The 21541-nt window shown below is 38.7% G+C and overlaps 1 protein-coding gene across 27 annotated transcripts in view; it reads right to left on the bottom strand.

Annotated features, from left to right (window-relative positions):
* Positions 1–376: 376 nt before the first annotated feature.
* Positions 377–21541, bottom strand: part of depdc5 (DEP domain containing 5, GATOR1 subcomplex subunit) — a 49387-nt gene continuing 28222 nt past the window's right edge. For 4 of the 27 annotated variants that reach the window (XM_087270385.1, XM_087270383.1, XM_087270381.1 and 1 more), the window contains 17 exons: positions 19592–19749; positions 19358–19478; positions 19090–19257; positions 14905–15136; positions 14673–14806; positions 14380–14491; positions 12251–12313; positions 9054–9181; positions 8883–8963; positions 8661–8793; positions 8473–8578; positions 5589–5768; positions 3553–3722; positions 3264–3435; positions 2057–2117; positions 1257–1339; positions 377–1154 (listed from right to left, as the gene is read on the bottom strand). In XM_087270385.1, coding sequence (XP_087126511.1) covers positions 859–1154; positions 1257–1339; positions 2057–2117; positions 3264–3435; positions 3553–3722; positions 5589–5768; positions 8473–8578; positions 8661–8793; positions 8883–8963; positions 9054–9181; positions 12251–12313; positions 14380–14491; positions 14673–14806; positions 14905–15136; positions 19090–19257; positions 19358–19478; positions 19592–19749 — 2398 coding nt within the window. In that variant the 3' untranslated portion in view covers positions 377–858. Of the gene's footprint in view, positions 1155–1256; positions 1340–2056; positions 2118–3263; positions 3436–3552; positions 3723–5528; positions 5769–8472; positions 8579–8660; positions 8794–8882; positions 8964–9053; positions 9182–12250; positions 12314–12600; positions 13247–14379; positions 14492–14672; positions 14807–14904; positions 15137–19089; positions 19258–19357; positions 19479–19591; positions 19750–21541 lie in introns of those variants that run through there. The other 23 variants (XM_087270378.1, XM_087270377.1, XM_087270376.1 and 20 more) reach the window with 6 other exon arrangements.

A 21541-nucleotide genomic window follows, 5' to 3' on the forward strand; every position in this document is an offset into this window, starting at 1 on the left:
CTGCCCCTATATACATCAACCATGCCAAGTTTTTTTTTTTAATATAACAGTTGATATAAGGTAAATATTATATTTATATAACAAAGTATGGGAGCTAATTTTGTTCCCCTAAATTGTGTACCTAGATTTGGAATTGTTCCCAGCTCCTGTAATGTGAACATGCCAAAATAGATATTTTGCCAACAGTTCTAGGAACTGTGAAATGATTCCTCTGGTGATTTTTTTTTTACAATCCCCAAAGGAAAAGATAGTTGAAGGAAAAATTGACAGGAACTAATGTGCCCTTTAAAAAAAAAAGGTCAATTTCTACTCTAACATTGGTTACTGTTGCTTGCTCAGTTTACCAGACCAGTAAGAATCAAGACAAACACTGATCAGCCAGCAAAAAACTTAAGTTTTCATTTGAAAGTGATTGCAGATTATATCTAAACTCAACATAACATTTTGAAAACATTTAAACAATTTATATACATTTCTATAAAAACATCCATTGAAAACCATCCAAACACACAATGGCCATTAAGTTAAGAATGCATAATGCACCAATGGCTATATTGTTATTGGCTGATAAAAGCCAATCTTTGACTCAGTTATCATTACTGGTCAAATGAGAAAATGATTCGCCCAATTCAAGCAAACCTAGCTGTGATGGCGTCAGGACAAAAAGCACTGCATGCGTATGTGTCAATACTCTGAAAACATATGACTCATCCATTCGAGTGTTTGACGATGAGGCTGTGTTTTATTTCTCTATGATCAGATGATAGCAGCAGTACATTAAGGTTAGCTCTTACAGCAGAAGCAAACTCTCAGCTTTCTCTGACACATTGTAAACCGCCTCTCCTCCTGTCTCTTTTCTCAAGGGGCACTCGCGTTCATTTTCTCCACACAGCTTTCCCAGAAGGTCACCAGACGATTATCCTTGTTGGCACAAAAGTCTGTGAAATCTCGAAGCAGGCGGTCGGCCAGTTTCTCATCTCCTAACACACCAGTCCTCCAGGCTTTGGTTAGCATGGTGTTGTAGGCCCAGTTGTAGCCCACTCGCTCCTCAGAACCAAACAGGCTCTGATTGGTGGAGGTGGTGGAGTTACGGCGTCGCCTCTGTCCACTACTGTACTTCCTTTTAGAGTAAGGCAGCTGAAGAAATACTGTACCTGGAGAAGGAGATGAACATTCTTGTATGGCAGTGATTTAAACAGCAGCAGACAGGATAAAGTAAAAAGAAAGATTTCCTTTATGGTGTGTCTAAGAAGTACCTGTTACATGGATGTACTGAGGTTTGTTCTCTGATGGAAAGTTAAAAGCTGACGCTGAGAACTTGTCTTGAACAAAGCCAAATCTTCAAAGGAAGAAAGAAGAACGCATTATTTCTTGATGAACTAGATTTAACTAGATGTCCTTAAGTTTACTGAGATGACCAACCCTCAGTCAGAGCAACAGAATACACCAGGGGTCACCAACTCTGTTCCTGGAGATCTCCCTTTCTGCAGATTTCAGTTGAAACCCATATCAAACACACCTGCCTGTAATTATCCAGTGCTGTTCAGGTCTTAATTAATTAGTTCAGGTGTATTTAATCAGGGCTGGCGCTGAACTCTGCAGGCATAGATATTTACATTATATGTCGCCTACGCTATTGTTGTCTATTGGAATGAATGCATCTATAGAGCTGCCATGTTAGTACAGGGGAGCACTCTTTTGAAATGAGGGTTTAGGACGATTCAAAGGGCCCATACATTTAGGGGGCCCCCAGAAAAGTTATCAAGGGCCCGCGCAACCACCCCCCCTCGCTCTTCACTTTCATCAGTAATCACCAACACCCCACTCCACCCCTGCTCTTTTTATTCACAAACCCCCCCACCCCCCGCCCTACCCTTCACTTTCAACGGCGATCACCTCACCTCCCGATCTTTTAACAAGGAAGTAGTATGTCCCAAAGCTTGCACACTCTTCTGTTATACACTCAAAAGTATATATATTTCTTTCACAAGAAAATAACTACTTTTAGGGTGTAGTATAAGTATGCGAATTGGGACGCAGCATATGCTTCACTTACCTAGTCAGTATGGCCTCCTGAAACAATTGCATTCTGTCCCAGTATGTCTCTGGCTCAAAACCTAAATGAAAAAAACAGCAATGGTGTCATGGAAGATAACATAATTAGCAATCCCATCAGATCTGAACAAATATGTGAAAACCAATCTGAGATATTGTTGACTAAGAAATATTGTCTATATGTAAAAGTCATTTAAAACTGATGTGAAATCTATTTTACCCATTATTTGGAAATTACATATTTTATTTAAAGAACCACAGTCCTAGCTAGCACCAAACAGAGACAATTTTGAGGCCAGATTTTCTAAACAATGATCTAATACAGTGGTTCCCAAAGTGGAGGTCGTGGGACAATGACAGGGGGTCGCTTGGTGATTTACAAAAGTCAAATAATTGTATTAAAGTATTAGAATTACCACAATTTAACAAAAGATAACAACAACAAACAAATGAAAAGCCATCAGCCTTTTAAATTCTTTTTTTCATAAGATGGATGTGTTTCCATTAGACTAACAACACAGCAATAGCGTCATAGTAATGTTTTAGCACCAGGTTTAACTTTCTCACACCTTAATGGCAATCAAATACATGAAAAATAAACACAGGCCACAATTGAACATTGAGAATGATCTCTGATTGGGGGTCTCCAAAATAAAACCAATAATAGACCTGTGCTGAAAACATTGTGTCCACCAGTCTCTTTAGCTGAGGTTAATATTAAATTAAGCAAATTAGTGCACATGTTTTGTGTTAGCACTATGTTCATGTTTTTATTGGCCTATTGTGTGCGCAACTTTTGTATATTTATAACCACCTCTGAGAAATTTGGGGTTGCAAGTCACTGGCATTGCTATTTTAGGTGTCACGGGTTGAAAAGGTTGGGAACCCCTGATCTAATAAATATACTAATGTAAAACTTAGCTCACAATAATCTGAGAAATGTGCATGTAATCTGTAATCAACACAGAAGCAAAATGTGTTCAGACATGCTTTTTTGGGCATTAAATAATTTTAAAAAATGCCAGTAAACTGAATCTGGCAAATCTCTTGTAAATCACACTGCATTTAAATATTCTTCTCCCATAAACTAGGATCAGAAAAGGAAAGTCAAACAATGCTTTAAAGAAAAAAAACAATAGGTTAAACTGCTGCAAGTGAATCTGTCCCTTGGACTACAACAACTGCACAATTACTTCTTGTGTCCTCACCCTCAAAAAGGTTATCAGAGCCCTCCTTTAGCAGGCACTGGATATTTAGGGGAATAAACAACTGAGCACGGAGTGGGTCGCCATATAGGTATGACGACAAAGCAAAGGGCACCTCCAACACAGGGACAAGCAGGAATCCGCAAGATGCTGCCTTCCTGTGCCAGCCTTGCACCTAAAACACAAGAATGCATAAGAACTGTACCCATGTACTTACTGTGCAACAATGCATAACAATGCAAGCACCTCCTAATATTATCTCTAAATGGTAATATGTTCATCCCACGCTCACCATTTCAAAGAGCACGGCTGCAGTGACGGCCATCCAGTGCAGCTTGATTTCAAAGGCAGCATTAAGGGAGAAGTTGCCATGGTAATAGCAGCTGCACCATTCTGTCCGATCACTACGATTGTTCACATCGACATCCAAGGTGACTGTTTTCTGCTCTGGAACTGTGGCGGCTGAGAGGGGAGGGGTGAAAACACAGCAAAAAAGACAGAGAGAGCAGAAATGGCCAAGAGGATGAAATGACACAGAGGTCAGGCATGGAGTCATTACGACCGTAAATGGGTCAATGGAGAGTAATTGTGATAAAAGCATTTATGGCTTAGTTCATGACATCTGAAACATTAAATACTGAGAAGGAGTTGACATGATGATTTCAAGATAAGGGGTGTTTTTCTATCATGCAATGTATTAAAGGAAAGAAAGATGTATGAAGCTTCTATGGCAGGAATAGAAACTGAAAGCTATGGGCATTGGCTCAATAAGCAATCAGAAAGCTGATTGGCTGGCAGAAAAGCTTTGCTCAGGTTTGGGAACAATGCCGTAAAATCTTTCATCCAGCAGGAACAGGACAGATGGAGGATAGCAAGAAGAACCCATACCACAGCACTACTGGACCACAGCCACTACTTCACCACAACATGCACTACCGGCAAACAAAAAATCATTATAGCATTTGATTGGTAAATTCAGACATCAGTCCATGCTCTGATTGGTATAGCTTGCAAAGCAATTTGTTCCCTGATTGGGTTACACATGTAACAACACCATTTGGAGAGTACATGCACTGTCATATAGATTTATGGTCAATTGGATGACAGGATTACAAAGCCATCTACATCAGTCTGAAAGAGAGCCAAAATGTCAACAACTTAATTTCGGGAATGAAGAGAATCAACTGAAGTTGGAATACTATTCTACAACAGCATGCACTGCAGTCCTGGAATAGAGATGAGTCACACAAAGTCACACGATCAGATTTGCATAAGTAAATATATATGATTGAGGTGGTTTAATCAAAAGTTTGAGGTTTTTTTCAGGGTGCTTTCACACTAGCACTTTTGGTCCGCACTCTGGTTCGTTTGATGTTAGAGTTCAGTACATTTAGCTAGTGTGAACGCTGTCTTCTGAACTTAGGTGAGTACTCATGAACTGTGCCCGAGTCCGCCTGAAAGAGGTGGTCTGGGGTACGGTTCACGCGAACTCTGGTTCGGTTAATTTCTGATATGAATGCAATCATACCAGATAACGGAAGTGAACTGCCAACTACACATCGTTTTCATATCGTTCATTTGTGTGTGTGTGTGTGTGTCTGTGTAATATATACTGTACCTTGGTGACAAGCGGGACTGAGCCAGTGCAAGCACAGTGATAATGTCTGTTTGTCTCCTCCAAAAACAGCTTCTGCAGACATGGCATGATGTTCTGAATGTTTTTAATATTTTTGCTGCAAATAGACGCGAGTTGCTTTCTGTATGTCAAAAACCAAAATATTCAGTAGAAGCAGAACGACCGCTTTAGCGTTTTAGCGCAACGCTTTTGTGTTCGTCACCTAGCAACAGCCTTACACATAACAGCAGCTCGATGACGCAAGCGTACCGGGGTTCAGAAAGAAAAAAAAAAGGGTGAACACAAACCAACTTAGACGGTGGCAAAGGGGCGACAATCGAACTTGGGTATGGTCCAGGCAATTGAACCAAGTGTGAAAGCACCCTTAGAGAAGAATATGGTGTTGTATAGAGTGATGTTATTGCATACTTTATATGTTAGTTGAGTCATGGAAATTTCCAATTGTGCACTGTTGTTGGGTGACTAGATGGAAAGGTTAATCTCTGAATGCTTTAGTAAGAGAGGAAATGATCTGACTTTGTGTAACTCATCTACTAGTCTTCCAGAGGGGTACCACTGCAGGGGTAAGGAGTGTCATGCTGCCTTACGGTGTGGAGCATGACTTTTATGGGGTCAGAGCCGGCTGTGTGTACCTAGCAGTGCAGCAGCTTGGCTGCGTCCTCCGAAGCTGCGGCTGAAGGAGCTATGCCTACTTGCATACGAGGCTGGCCGGCTGGGCAACCAAGGCAGCAGAAAGGCAGGTAAGTCACATGGTCGACGTTCCTCCATAACAAAGGCCACCTCGAACCACTTCCTCTGGAAAAGAGCGAAGTCTTCCAAAGCTGCAGCTGACCATACATTCGCTCCAGCTGGGGGAAGCTGAGTCAGCGGGGCTGCAGAGAATAGAGGTCTGTTTTCATGGCGGGTAGAAATACCAAGGTACAGTCATGCTAAGTAAAGGAAATTAAACAGTGAAGCTCGACCTGCTGCCTGAAGACCGGTTAACTTACATTTAGTCATTTAGCAGACACTTTGTCCAATGCGACTTACAAATGTGGAGGCATTCAGCGATTCAACATTAAAGGCAACATAAAATAAAATGCTACCTATGCAGAAGAACTGTTTATGCTCAGAGAAATAAGAACTAGTGGAGAGATGTTTAACACTGACATCGACTAAATGCCTGGGGGTTGCTGTGTTAAGGTGATGCTGATTTCTGGTAGACATTTCTACTTTGATGTACAGGGAGTGCAGAATTATTAGGCAAGTTGTATTTTTGAGGAATAATTTTATTATTGAATAACAACCATGTTCTCAATGAAACCAAAAAACTCATTAATATCAAAGCTGAATATTTTTAGAAGTAGTTTTTAGTTTGTTTTTAGTTTTAGCTATTTTAGGGGGATATCTGTGTGTGCAGGTGACTACTACTGTGCATAATTATTAGGCAACTTAACAAAAAACAAATATATACCCATTTCAATTATGTATTTTTAACAGTGAAACCAATATAACATCTCCACATTCACAAATATACATTTCTGACATTCAAAAACAAAACAAAAACTAATCAGTGACCAATATAGCCACCTTTCTTTGCAGGGACACTCAAAAGCCTGCCATCCATGGATTCTGTCAGTGTTCTGATCTGTTCACCATCAACATTGCGTGCAGCAGCAACCTTCATGAAGACACTGTTCAGAGAGGTGTACCGTTTTCCCTTTTTGTAAATGTCACATTTGATGATGGACCACAGGTTCTCAATGGGGTTCAGATCAGGTGAACAAGGAGGCCATGTTATTAGTTTTTCTTCTTTTATACCCTTTCTTGCCAGCCACGCTGTTAAGTACTTGGACGCGTGTGATGGAGCATTGTCCTGTATGAAAATCATGTTTTTCTTGAAGGATGCATACTTCTTCCTGTACCACTGCTTAAAGAAGGTGTCTTCCAGAAACTGGCAGTAGGACTGGGAGTTGAGCTTGACTCCATCCTCAACCCGAAAAGGCCCCACAAGCTCATCTTTGATGACACCAGACCAAAACAGTACTCCACCTCCACCTTGCTGGCGTCTGAGTTGGACTGGAGCTCTCTGCCCTTTATCAATCCAGCCACGGGCCCATACATCTGGCCCATCAAGACTCACTCTCATTTCATCAGTCCATAAAACCTTAGAAAAATCAGTCTTGAGATATTTCTTGGCCCAGTCTTGACGTTTCAGCTTGTGTGTCTTGTTTAGTGGTGGTCGTCTTTCAGCCTTTCTTACCTTGGCCATGTCTCTGAGTATTGCACACCTTGTGCTTTTGGGCACTCCAGTGATGTTGCAGCTCTGAAATATGGCCAAACTGGTGGCAAGTGGCATCTGGCCGCTGCACGCTTGACTTTTCTCAGTTCATGGGCAGTTATTTTGCGCCTTGGTTTTTCCACACGCTTCTTGCGACCCTGTTGACTATTTTGAATGAAACGCTTGATTTTACGATGATCACGCTTCAGAAGTTTTTCAATTTTAGGAGTACTGCATCCCTCTGCAAGATATCTCACTATTTTTGACTTTTCTGAGCCTGTCAAGTCCTTCTTTTGACCCATTTTGCCAAAGGAAAGGAAGTTGCCTAATAATTATGCACACCTGATATAGGGTGTTGATGTCATTAGACCACACCCCTGCTCATTACAGAGATGCACATCACCTAATATTTTAATTGGTAGTAGGCTTTCGAGTCTATACAGCTTGGAGTAAGACAACATGCATAAAGAGGATGATGTGGTCAAAATACTCATTTGCCTAATAATTCTGCACTCCCTGTAGTATCCAACTGTATCAGGTGTCATATAATTAATAATAACAATACATTACATCTATATAGCACTTTTCTCAAAGGACTTTACACATTTGGAGGAAGAAACTTCTCAGCCACCATCTGTGTGAAGCATCCACCATTATGTGACGGCAGCCATACTGTGCCAAAACACACATCAGGAGAGAAGTCAGTGTTGAAGCCAATTAGCAGGTAAGGGTATAATAAGGAGGCCATGAAGAACAGAGAAGAGTAGGTAAATTTGGCCCGGATGTTGGGGTAAACCCCTATACCACTGCACTATGAAACCCATAAATATCAATGACTTGTGATGTGCAATGGTGGTCTTTCGCTGCATAGACCAAAGCACAAGAGAAACAGAGTGCACTGTCGACTAGCTTGCCTTGGTCACAGTTCAAAATGGCTTCCTTACTACAGTAGGCATGAACTGTACATGCTCACTGAAAAAGCAAAGTCCACCCAAATAACACATCAACAGGACATTTATATGTATTATAATGAATCCTGCTGCTTACAAAAGCGTTACTGTGCTGTCATGGCAACAGGAGCAAAATGAAACGTCTTCACTCGCTAGCAGTCAATAAAATTTTTATGTCAATAAAATGTGGTCGTTTTATTGTCCTGTGTTTGTTTCAGCTATTGAAATTGACACCATTCCTTATAGGAAACAAGTAAGGTCTGGCAAATCACTATCATTTGAGTTCCCCCTTGATACAGCTGGAGAACTTTCTAGCAGCTTGGCAACCAGTACAGAAGTAATCTTGAGACTCAAGTTGTTTCTTACCCTTCTCGTTATCTTTATCGACAATCCGGTAGAAGTAGAAGCCATAGACAAAGGTTCGCATGGCATCACCAGAAGCATGAGTAATCAGACCTTCCTCCAGCATTTTCTAGAGGAGCGTCATGGAGCTGGTCACATTTTCAAATACAAAAGACAGACAATCATGGCTTTCACAATGCTTTCATTTTTACCTGCATAATCTCTACTGCAATGCCCTGCGTGGCAACATTCTCCACAGTGCTGACCAGCCAATGCACAACCTCAGCACTGACGAAGCAGTTGGGAGGCAAGCCCCTCTGCTCTGGCAAAAGCTGCACTCCAGTGCTGCAAGCACAGAAAGCCAATTCATATCACATACACACGGCTGATAAAATAGAGGACAAATAAATAATTCAAGATTTAAAGAATCTCACGTGGGATGCTTAATGGCTTCCAGGATCTCCATTAGTGTGGAAGATGAGGAAAGACTCAGTCCACTGGACCCCGACTGCCCCCTGATATGCAAAGAAAAAGATGCGCACTCAGATCTGAATATACAGGAACGCATTTTCTGGCTGTCAGAGTGAAGTTTGCTGTTCTCTTACCCAGTCTCTAGACTAGCGCCTGGGGTTGGGTCTCCTGTGGCCTGAGATGTTCTCTCACCTGGTTGGTTGCTTATTTTGTCCGACAACCCACCCTCAATGGGATTTGCTGGAACCTGTTCAGCTGGAAGCTGGAAAACCCCATGGGAATATGTCAGATGCAATGTTGGATGTGCAAAGTGCTATTGCTCCTGATTCCTGTCTTTCCTGCACAGGAACTATTACTTTTGAAGGCATTTTCATGCAGACAAGTCTAACAAAACAGAACTACAAAGGACTTGCAAGCTGTGTACAATTCTAGACAACTTCAAGCTATTTGAATCCAGTGATTAGCAGGAATGCATCTTTAAAGTTCTCTAGTATCAGGCTCAGCAGACAGACTGTATCAAGCATCTTGGACTGTACTAGATCAAGAGCTGGCTAAAACCAGCAGCTCCAATCTGACTGGTGGGCTGGTATACAATTCCCCGAAGCCAGATTATGTCAGTCTGCCAGAAAACAAAGCGCTACCAAGCTGCTACAATGATCACTCAAGAAGATGAAGTAGCTATTAGTTTTGTTTATTTTCTTACATGGATTTTGCCATTATTTAATTTAAAGATATTCAAGATCTTTGTTTGAGGACATTAGTGATGAGAAAACAAAATGTACCCAATCTTATATTATGTTCCAATTCATTAGTCATTGTCTTTATAAGATCTTTGAAGACCACTTTGACATTAAAGATTTACAGATTTACCATTTACTTGAGAATTATTGTAATAAGGCTGCACATCAGGGCATCTCAATATTGCAATGTGCACATCCACAATAGTCATTTTGCAGGATCTGCAATGTCGAGTTGGGATTATAGTTGACCAGAAACCACAGTTAAGAACCTTAAGAAGTCATTACAAAAGTTTATAAAAGACTAAAAGCTTTTTTTTGGCTTGTGTTTTAAGGCCTGTAACTACTATTTTAAGATAATTTTAAAGTATTGGTGTATAAGAAATTATAACGATTGATTAACTGTATTTACTTTAACCAAAGAAGTCAATGCAATGTTTTTTGTTTAAATTTGATAATACTGCTAGACTCTTCAGAAAACCATAAAGCATTGTTTATTTCATTTTTGTCATTGTTTTATTCTATTTATATATGCTTGTAATTTACATCATATATCTTTGGGGGTTCAGATTTTTCAGTAAATTACATGCACTGTTCCCTACGTCTATGATGTCTGTGACCTTGTTGCCCATTATTAAGGATAAGGCTAGAAAGGTAGGAATTTTGGATAATTATAGACCGATCGCATTGGCGAGTGTGGTGTCAAACATTTTGGAAGGAATTATATTAGATTAGGTGCATTTCTGGGGACCTCCGATAATCATTTTGGATTTAAGTCTCATCACAGCACTGATTTACTGTAGATTTATGTGTTAAGGAAAGTAGTAAAACTGTATAAAAGGCAAAATGCTATGGTTATAATTGGTTTTATTGGTGACTCTAAAGCTTTTGATGAGGTTAATCATCAAAAGCTTTGTACCAAATTAAAACAAAGAGGAATGCCCAATAATATTTTAAGAATTTTAACTTACTAGTGTACTAATCAATATATGTGGATTAAGTGGGGCCATTCTGTATCTGATGCATTTAAAGAATGTAATGGAGTACAACATGATTGTCTACTTTCACCTGCTCTTTTTAATGTTTTACATGAATGAGTTGTCTGAATAATTAAGTGATTGTAGGACTGGCTGTTTGCTCGGTGATTCTATAATAAATCATTACATGCATTACATCTTTTCCCCAAGTAGCGCCGTTTTTTAGCAGCTGCTTGATATTTGTGCAGATTATGGGCAGAGATATGATGTGCAATTTAATTTTAAAAAGAGTGTTACATGATGTGTAGAAACAAAGAACATAGAGATATGCTTTTCCAGATTTTTATTTGCCAGGACAAGTTTTAAATGGTAGTAAAACTGTTAAATATTTAGGGCATGTCATTACTGAAGATATGAGTGATGGTAATGATATGTACAGGGAACATCAAAAGTTGTATGCTTCAGCAAATATGCTGGTGAGAAACTTTTATTTGTGTTCATAGCAGGTTAAGGTAAACCTCTTAAGAACTTATTGCAGTTCTTTTTACACAGCTCCTCTGTGATATAATTTTTAAAAAGAGAGTGTCCATAAGTTGCAGGTTGCCTACAATGATTGTATAAAGATTCTTCCTAAAAAACATAGATGGTGTAGTACAGGCGAATTATTTTGTAGGGGAAAAGTTTGATCATTTTTTGCTTTGATGAGAAATTTCATCTTTAATTTTATTAAAGTTTATCTGTCGATTGTAGAAGTCTCAGAATGGCATTTTAATGTTGTTGATGAACCCTAGGCTTACTGAGGTGTGTTATCAGTCACCTTTGATAAAATGTTGGCATAACTGTCTTTAAGGTATATTGTGTGGTTTGTATTATTTTGTCTGTCTTTTACACTATTGGACCTTGTGTCTGGAATAAAGAGAATATATCTAATGCAGATGCACTGACCAATGACATCATTCCAAACAGTGTAAAATTATGAATTCTTTTCATATAGGGCTATTCAAGTCATTTGGTGAAATTATATTCATATCACAATATATAAAAATCACAGAAAAAAAGACAGCGCAATGCCATTATTTTCCAATGTCATGCAGTCATACAGTATACAGTGGTATCATAAACGTTACGCTTATTTCTGGCTAAACTGTTGGAATTTGCATTACATGTTGGTCAGATGGCCTCTTCCCATCTGCTCCTGGCCAGAATTAGCCGCAATGTGGAACAGCTACTATGTGCCGCCAGACAAAAATCTGGCTGTGTAAGATTAGCAGTGCTCTAAATGAGCTCAGGATGTGAAGTTAGATTGAATGCAAAGTGCACATTCATTCTTCTACTAGAGCGGTGCAGACTAATACTACAGCAGAATGGTTGTGTGTTAAATGAAGTGAATCTTGTGACCCTAACATTGCATTTGCACTATGTGTCATATTGACACTCCAACAAACAAACAGGAATTAATCTTCTTTAACCACTTTACTATTAAAAACACCAGAAAAAAATTTACAACACTTTCAATGTTAGTGAGAGCTTGGACAAGTACGCAGGCATGCACACATGATTTATATGCAATATAATGCATTGCAAGATACAGGCGGCTTTTACAGAGCAGTGACTGACCTGAGAGTGACAGATGTAGGAGGAACGTGGACTACGAATAAAGTCCAAAATGAAGGCAGCATCCTGTCAGCATATTAGGAGGAAAACACCAGAAAGAGAGAAAATAACCCCCAGAGATCAGAGCAAGAACAAGGCAGTGTTGGAGGAGGCAAAGGTCAAAAGAGACAAGGAAAGAGCAAGAAAACAAACCCACTGCAAACAATATCCAAGATTTAATACTGAAGAATAAAGGTGGACATGAACTAAATGAAAACTGGGCTGTCAACAGTGTTAAAATGTCAACACGCAACTAATGGCATACAGTTATGGATTAAAAATGAAGGGACTTCTTAGTTCAGAAAATTCTCTCATTTTGACTGTATTTATTAGGTATGGGTCAGACTAAAACAATATTGATTTTACACTATAAAGGTCTAACAATATTTTAAAATTATGTACAAATGTTTTGTCATTTAAAAGATTTTTAGAAAATGACAACTGGTTGGAATTACAATCATTTTGATTCAAATGTTGCACCAAATACTGCTTTTATAAAGGCACCTATTTTACCCCCTTTTCAAGATTTAAGATGAGTCTTTTGTGTCTCCAGAATGTGTCTGTAAAGTTTCTGCTCAAAATACCCATCAGATTATTTATTACACCTTTCAGGATATTGTAATTTTCTGCTTTGAACACAATGTAGATGTTTTTGTTGCCTGTGCCTTTAAAGGTTGTTCTCCTTACCCACTGTTCCCACGTCAAGCGTCCAGCATAAAAGTTTTCCATTCGGTGTCTTTCAGCATTGCTCGCTCCAGAAGATGGGAAATTCTCAACTTTTTAAGCGCCAACAGAAAAGTCAGATTGCTTTATGCAAATACTCCTGCTCCGACAGTAGCCGACTGCAGACTAATTTCATTGTCTGATGCTGCTATTGTGTCAGCCCCAACTTCAGACACGCCCTCTGTAAAGTGTAGACGCTGAACCCCCGTGTGAATGCACAGTCATTCTCCACCTCGGCTGCGTCAGATAAACAGCACAGTGACAGACATGAAGGAAGCAGGTTTTTGCACAGCAAATGTTACAGGATACACTTTAATATGCACTGCTGTATGAATATCCGTTATGGTATTGTACAAAATAAACCTGTTTTAATGTCCACAAAGCGAAATTGAAGCATCTTCATTTATAATTGTACTGACACGCGGCTGTACTGATGAAGTAAAGATGGTAATCTCTGTAATTTATTACAAACAGCCACTTTTTAAAAAATGTTTTAAACTTGTAAAATTTATTCTTGATCACATTTGATGATGATTGATGATCACAGCGAGCTGAACAGATCTTTTAATACTAGTTGCTTTGTGCACGTCCTGTCTTGTTGATATGATTATACGCGTTACTACGGAGACATGTTAATACGCGGTTGTCAACAATTTGGTGGGTGGGGAAACCACACTCCTCCTAAATCACGTTCAATTTGGCCTTAAAATGGCCGTCGCATTTAGATCACATTTTAGCATCAGATTTATTTAAAAGAGACTTATTGTCTCTATATCACCCCAAAATGACTGTGGACACACTATACCTACACACAGTTCTGTCCAAACAGCTCCCAAAAGATGTTTTTCATCATAGGTGCCCTTTAAGTTAAAACATTGGTATTGTTTTGCATTCAAACGAATATAAACATGTCTGATAATCCATATTTGTTGGAATAACCCATTGTTATTCTTATCCATATTGTCATTTTCTACCAATTCTGACTTCTATATTTTTTAAATTTGAAAAAAACATTATCAGACCTTTATATAATAAAGCAAATATTAACCCAAATCCGTAAAATTCAGTGAATCTACAAAAACTTCAAGTGAAACTTTAAGTTTTGTCTGTATAAGAAGCTAATCACACATTAAACCAACAGACAAAACATTATTAAGGCGTCTTATAATAGTTGCATTTACATAAAATTGTTTATTCCATTCCAAATACTGTGATCAGTTTTAAAACCAAGCAGACAAAGGCGAAAATAAGACAAAAATTAAAGAGACAGCAAGTGGTGCTCATTGCACAAATATAAAAGCTCTCTTGGCCACTCAAAAGCACAAGCGTACACACAGGAAGCCAGGAACTATACAACAGCACTCTCTTACCTTACGAGGGCTATCGACAAACGTGGTTGTCAAGGCAACGTTGGCAGCTTCACTGAAAGGTCCACATGGTTTCCCACCATGCTGAGCGGCAAGCTGCTGCTCTTCAAAAGTCCTGCAGATCAAAGCATCTCAGCAGCATTAGCAAAAACCCTGGAATCTCTGGCATTTTATAAACACTGATCATATGTGGCACAAGATAAAAGTCCAAATCTCATTGTTTCTGGCATAAACAATTACTTGTTTTTCATTAACTGCAGTGTTTTAGTTCACTAAAATGTGCCTGCAAAACTCACTTCTGTGTCTGCTCCAGTTCCAAGAGTGCAGAGAGAGCAGAGGTGCCCTTTTTTCCAAGAGGGGGCGCTATCGGCTCTGGGGTGTAGGATGTAAGGGCTCCTGTCACCTGCAGGCCTTTAATGGTAGCTCCTTTCTGTGACAGTCAAAATAATGTTATTTTATTACCCTGATGGGTAGTTTTACCCCTTTGAAAAGTACAGTAGCATGCTTGTACTGTAGCTGTGCACTCACGCGGATCATTCGGTCAGACCGATGACGCCGTCGAATCCTGTTCAGGCCTTCCAAAAAACGGATGAATCCATCTAAAAGGGTCCAGTCCCCTGTGCCAGCGAGGCCATCTCGTCCTGCCCCGGCTCCCTCTCCATAAACATCCCAGTGACCCTCACCATCCGCTACTCGCCTGGCTCCCCCCGCTGGCAGAAGCAAGAAGCGCGTCCGCCAAAACTTCAGAGAGTCAATGAGACTGTGGAGGAGAGAGAAATGGGAACTTGACTTGAGGACTAAGGCCAGGCCCAAATTGGCTAATCGGAAGGACCAGTAGAATTCTCAGTGGGCCGGTCCGTTTTTTGGCCACGAGGGCCAATGTCCCTAGCTGCTTGCACTCTCAGCAGTCGCACTTTTTTCATTTATTTATTTATTTGACAATAGCCTCACTCTTTTTATTCATTGTTTAGCCGCAGCTCTGCTCTTTTTATTTATTTTCTCGCAGCCCCGTGAGCAGAATGCAGAATGCAGGTTAATGATGACAGCGACACTTTAGTGTCTTGTATTCTAATACAAGAATTAAAATAATAATATTAATGAATATTACACCTGCTCAAGGAAAATCAGATGATTCACTACATTAATAAATCTGACATTGATCAAAAATTTTAAAATGGGTTAAAAAGTTTAAGCCATCAATAGGAAGTAATACTGTGATTAAAAGAGTCTTGCTGATGACAGTGCAGTACTCATTTTTTATTCGAGATGCACCAGCATAACAGCACTAGTGTGGTCCAGTAATCAGCATGTTTAATTACCGTACATTCACACGCTGAAAGAGGCGGGAGCGTCAATGTAGCCAGAAGTCATTCATTGTCAATGAGAGCCGGCGGCCATAAGCAGCGAGGAGCAGCGCAGCACGTCACCGCCGGTGTGGGGGTCGAGGAGAGTTGTAATCAAGTTAACTTTATGGTAATGAGCTATGATGCGATTCAGCGGCAACCAATCAGAATGAAGAAGTCCACCACTTAAGAGGAGTTAAGAGAACACAGACCTATGAACTTTGGTTCCGAACACGGTTGTTACCAAGGGTTTGATTTTTGCAGTCGCCGGATTTCCAATTATTTACAAAGTTTTCTTACAGGAACATAGATTAAAAAAAGGTTACTGGCGAGTTACTGATGTGCATTACTGTTATATATATTTAACTTAAAATAAGTGGGAATCTCATGCGACAGTAAAAAATACAGTATTGCTGCTTCAGGATATTTCAGACATATGGACATATGGGATAATTAAGCGGAGCAAAGCCCCACCACATGCAACTTGTTCTTTCATTGTTAAATGAATTTTATAAGAAGTGCGTAACATTTTCACGCTAGAAAGCATATTTTATGCCGGAATGTGACTGATATGCTGCTTAAATACGAGATCAATGTAGTGAATTTTGACGCTCTCGTCGCCGGAGCTGAAGGAAGACAGCGTGTCGCCAAAGCAGCCAGAGCGACCTGAGTTCGAACCTTACCTAAATAATTATTATTGTTTTTTTTGTTTTGTTTTTTATTTTTAGTGTTAAGAAATATTATGCTTTTTGGGTTACTTATGTAGATGTACATATTTTATTTTTATGTTTTGTATGACCACCGTTACAAAGGACTGGATAACTATAAAGAATTTTGTGTATCATTTGGGATTTTTACGATGCTGGTATAAAGTGATTTTTGGTATCAAACTTTTAAAACTCAAGTACAGTACTTTTTAAAACAAGTAAGGCCCCGTCCACATGGCAATCCATTTTATACATTCATTTATTCATTTTCTTTTCGGCTTAGTCCCTTTATTAATCAGGGGTCACCAAAGCAGAAGGAACCACCAACTTATCTAGCAAATATTTTACACAGTGAATGCCCTTCCAGCCGCAACCCAACACTGGGAAACACCCATACACTCTTACATTAAAACGCATACACTACACTTTTAAGCTTATTCAACTCACCTATACTGGATGTTTTTGGACTGTGGGGGAAACCGGAGCACCTTTTTATCCAATATACGCAAAAAGATTTTATCTTGTCTGGCTTTGTCCAGACAGAACCATCATTTTGCTCCAGCTACCTGTAAATGTGCTATTTATTTGCTATCTTTTAAAAACATGTGCTAGCATGGGTACATCTGAAACTGAAGGCCTAACTTTTTTGTATGAACACCCAATCCACATATTGTGTGTAACTATGATGTCATCAGCCAATGTCTCATCCCTATCTGTACGCAATAGTGATAACAAGAGCAGACAGCACACAAAAGCTACTGAGCTTATTGGCTTAACTGAGAGGCATGTTTGTCTTGTGTTGATTTGTATACAGAAAGGTCTTTGTTTGTATCTGAAATCAGCCTCTAGAAATGACTATACACATAGCAGCATTTCTATTGGTTTCCGAAATCATGGTGGATATTATGAAGTGCACTGAGTCAATCTCAGAATGCACAGCAATAACAAGTCGACAACCTATGTACACTCAACAGTTAGAGAATACCCACAATTCACTGTGAGAGTTGACATGGATGGGATCTAAAGCACAACCCTATCAGTGTAGCTATCAAAATAAAGTATTATTTATTTAAAGTAACGCTTGCATTAGGGGTGTAACGGATCACGGTTGATCTGTGATTTGTACGGATCGCAACCTATGGTTCAGAACACTCATGACTCACAGATTAATACGTTTTTTTTAAACTTGTAGAATCCTAATTTAGAATTCTGAATCCTAAATTAGTAATGATCGCAGAGAGATCGCCTCTCATGTCATTCAAATCACATTACAGGATTCAGATTTTCCTTTAATATATAATGATAAAGAAGAAGTTGTGGTAGGTGTCTTAGGTTATTAAAGGTGTTTTCTGTCACTACTTGTTTAGCCTGCATTAATGCATTCAGTGTAAGCTGCACGATTAATCATTAAAAGATTAGGGCTCAACACCCCGCAACTAAATTATAAAAGATAGTGATTTGCATATGATTGTTAATCCTTCGAATTGCTGCATTCAAATCTGTGTTTGAAATACACAAAAATAAAGATTCAGTCTTTAGTTTTTTGAATGGTTATAAAGTTACAAACAGTCTAATAAAACGGAAGTACTGGGATAACAGTTTATGATTTAACTATAACCACTGATTTTTATGGTAAAGATTAAAATCACCGTCATAAGCATTTAACTTGGCACTCAAAAATGAAAGTTGTAGGCAGCAATTACATTATTTAGCCAATAGGTGATAGGCAGCCATCAAAAATATGCCACTGAATAATTCTTCAAAAATAAAACATCTAGCAATGAAACATGAAGTTTTATGAGTGCTTAACTGAATCATTTATTGAAAATGAGACTAAAAACAAATATGGGTTGTACAAATTATAATGTTAGAGTTATACACTTAGCGTCATCACCAACAGTAGTAACAGTGAATTTTTCAGTTCTGAATATTTTACAATTTATTTTTTTTCAGCTGATTATTTCTTCATTTTATTTTTAATAAAATTACAGCGTCTAACTTCCGTTTGTTAAAACAAAAGTGCATTGCAGTACTGTTTCTATAAAAAATGGAAAGCAAATTACATTTGTCTCCTCTCCTTTTTGACTGATCCAAAAAATGGTCCAAACCGTGACTAAAAAATCATAATGTGATCTAAACCATGTGATTTGTGATCCGTTACACCACTTGTTTGTATACATGACAGAAATCAAAAGTCTTTGTTTCATTACTAATAGACAGCTCACTAAGTGTTGAATAACTATTACAGGGTCTGACCAAGAAGATGAAAATCTAATTAATCTGAAAGATTCGTCAAGCAGCAAAACACAAAGAAAACGGTATTCTTTTCAGTGCACGAATTCCCTCACTGAATTTATTCACCCCTTCAAGAAGACTATATTAGTGGACTAATGTAGGTAATAGTGAGTAATGTGTGCATATGTGCATGCTTCAATTCTTCTCCATTTTTGAGCATCTCTGTAGGATAATTACAACACCACACACCGGTATGGCATGTACACTACATTGTTTTTTTGGAGTTTGTGTGTTTGTAGATGTTTTTTGAGATAAAGTGAAAAAAAATGTGATTCAGTTTAAGAATATTGGTATGGTACCCAACCCTATTGTGGACCTGTATAGGTTTTGTGTCAGTGCCATGGTGTGAACTGAATAACACTACTTACCTGAAGTCCTCTGATCCGGCAGAGCAGATGTACTGGTCTAAATAGTTCCACTTGTACTCCTCCAGCCGCTCGTGGCTGAACTCTACCCAGAATGGCATGAAGTGGGCATCTGCATGTGGAGGGCACAGATTGTAGCTGTACTGAATCTGTGTTGATTCATATGGATACCTAAAGATGAACCAAAAATAAAAATGCACACACACACAATTCATGTATAGAAGAGCAAATGACATGATCTGAATCTGAATGAATAAAAACATCAACTGACTTTGGGAGGTAGCGGGTGACTGTGATGATCTTATCTTTAAGACAAACTTTATGAAAAGTTCTGCCCATACTGAGCCAGTAAAGACTCTCTTCTTCTTCTGGTTTACGGCGAGACACCAGCCCTGAAAAGCACACCTTTAACTCTTTCACCTGCATTATATTGAAGCATAGTTCATAACAGGAAGACAAAATGCAGCTAGTGTTCATATCTAAGGGCCTCCAGCAGGTGATGTACCTCTGGAATACAGGGGACTGCTGCTGAGGGGCGGGGCTATAGCAGGCTGTGGCTTCCTGTTGGGCTGTACAATGATCTGGTAGCCTTGCATCAGTCGCTGACAGATGAACTCTTCAAACACCTGATGGGCCGTCATCACTGGAGTCTCGTCATCACGTCTATATAAGATGGAGAGAGCCAAGTTTGAATCTTCCAAAAATATATGTGTTTCAGTGACTTTGTTTCCCAGACAAATGTTGGTAACACTTATGTACAGAGACCAATTTTCAACATGAACTAGTGGCTTAATAAATAAATTCAATTCAAATATTCCTGACTGGTGTACAAAATGGAGAGAAGAAATAGGTACACTCTTTCCACTTGTATGTGGAAATGTAAAGAGTTGCAGAAATCCTGGGAGAAGACTCTTTGTTTAATTTGTCAATTAACAGAGGAAAATGTTCCTCTCGACTCCAAACTGTGTTTATTTCATATGTACCCAAGTACTCTGGTTGTGCATACAAAGAAGCGCAAACTAATAGTTTTTAGTTTGCTGCAGGCCAAGCGCATTATTGCATTGAAATGGAAAGAGACTCAAAGGCCCTCTTCTAATCAATGGATCAAGGAAATGTCCTGTAATCTTGCTCTGGAAAAACTAACATACATTATAAAAAGGAAGTTAAAAGACTTTTATAGCATTTTGAACCCCTTTCTACACTTTTGCAACCAAGTGGATCTGACAGCAGAAAAGAACTTAAACAAAACATCAAGGTTAAACAGTGAATTACTTTTGATATTGTAGGTAAACAATTATACTCTTTAATAACTCTCTTTTGATTTTTATTTATTTTTATTTACTTATTTATTTATTTTTTAATTTTCTTACTGTTGTTATTAGTTTTAAGTTTTGTATGTTATCCTGGAGTTGTTTTGTCGTAATGTGATGTACAGATGTTTAAATGTCTTGTTTTAATGTTAAGAAAACCCCCCCAATTTTTTTTAAATAGTGGCTTATTACATTACCTGCATATTATTAAGATACAGGCTGTTTATTAGTACTTATAGAGTAAAGTCCATATTCTACAGGATCGTGTTCTACATCCCTAATCCTTCCTAACACCTATTCTACTAGCTTAATCAATATTAAAAAGCGAATTAGGAGTTTGCTGAGCTAAAAGTAATAGTTAATGGTTTACCAATAGTGAGAGTTGTACCTTAAAATAAAGCGTGACTGTAATTATTTCTATGGAATTTTTATTTTTTACAAAGTCAATGTTAAAGAGACCAAATCAATCATCTACAAGGCAAATCACAAATTACAATTAGAAAAGTAAAGTTCACAGACAAACTTTATGGTGTCTCGAGAAAGCCTTGTCTGAAAGTTTAAAGTAGTTTTAAAGTTTAAATTACTGACGTAGTCTTTAAGAAGTTTGAAACAGTTGGCATAGATAGAACTACATAAAGGTTAGCAGGTTTCTAGTATGGATTGGCATGTTTCTTGCAAGGTGGTTGCTAAGCAGTTGCTATGGTGTTCTAGGTGATTACTAAGGGGTTTCTAGGCGGTTGCTGAGGTTTTCTGAATGGTTGCTAGGCATAAAAGCATAAAATAGCATGTTGTTAGCATGAGTTTAGTATGGATTGGTATGTCGTTAGTATGTTTGTAGTATGTCTTATTATATTGTTAGCATGAATTAGTATGTTGTTAGTATGTATAAAATGTAAAGTCAATGGCAGTTTTTTACAATGGAAGTCTATGGGACAGTTGCTAAGGTGCCGTAGTGGTTTCTAGGGTGTGGCTAGTAAGTTTAAAGGTCATCAGTGATTGGCAGATTGGTAGTCTGAATTAAATGAGCCCAACATTAAGTCTGTATGACAGTCTGGTAGAAAGTTATCAGGTAACAAAATTTGGTCCAATGTTAAGTGTATGGGACTATTCTGAATTTTCAGGGACAGTTTTCAGAAAACCGTGAG

Source organism: Danio rerio, chromosome 10 (assembly GCF_052040795.2).
Source record: "Danio rerio strain M-AB ecotype USA chromosome 10, GRCz13ab, whole genome shotgun sequence".
NCBI lineage: Eukaryota > Metazoa > Chordata > Actinopteri > Cypriniformes > Danionidae > Danio > Danio rerio.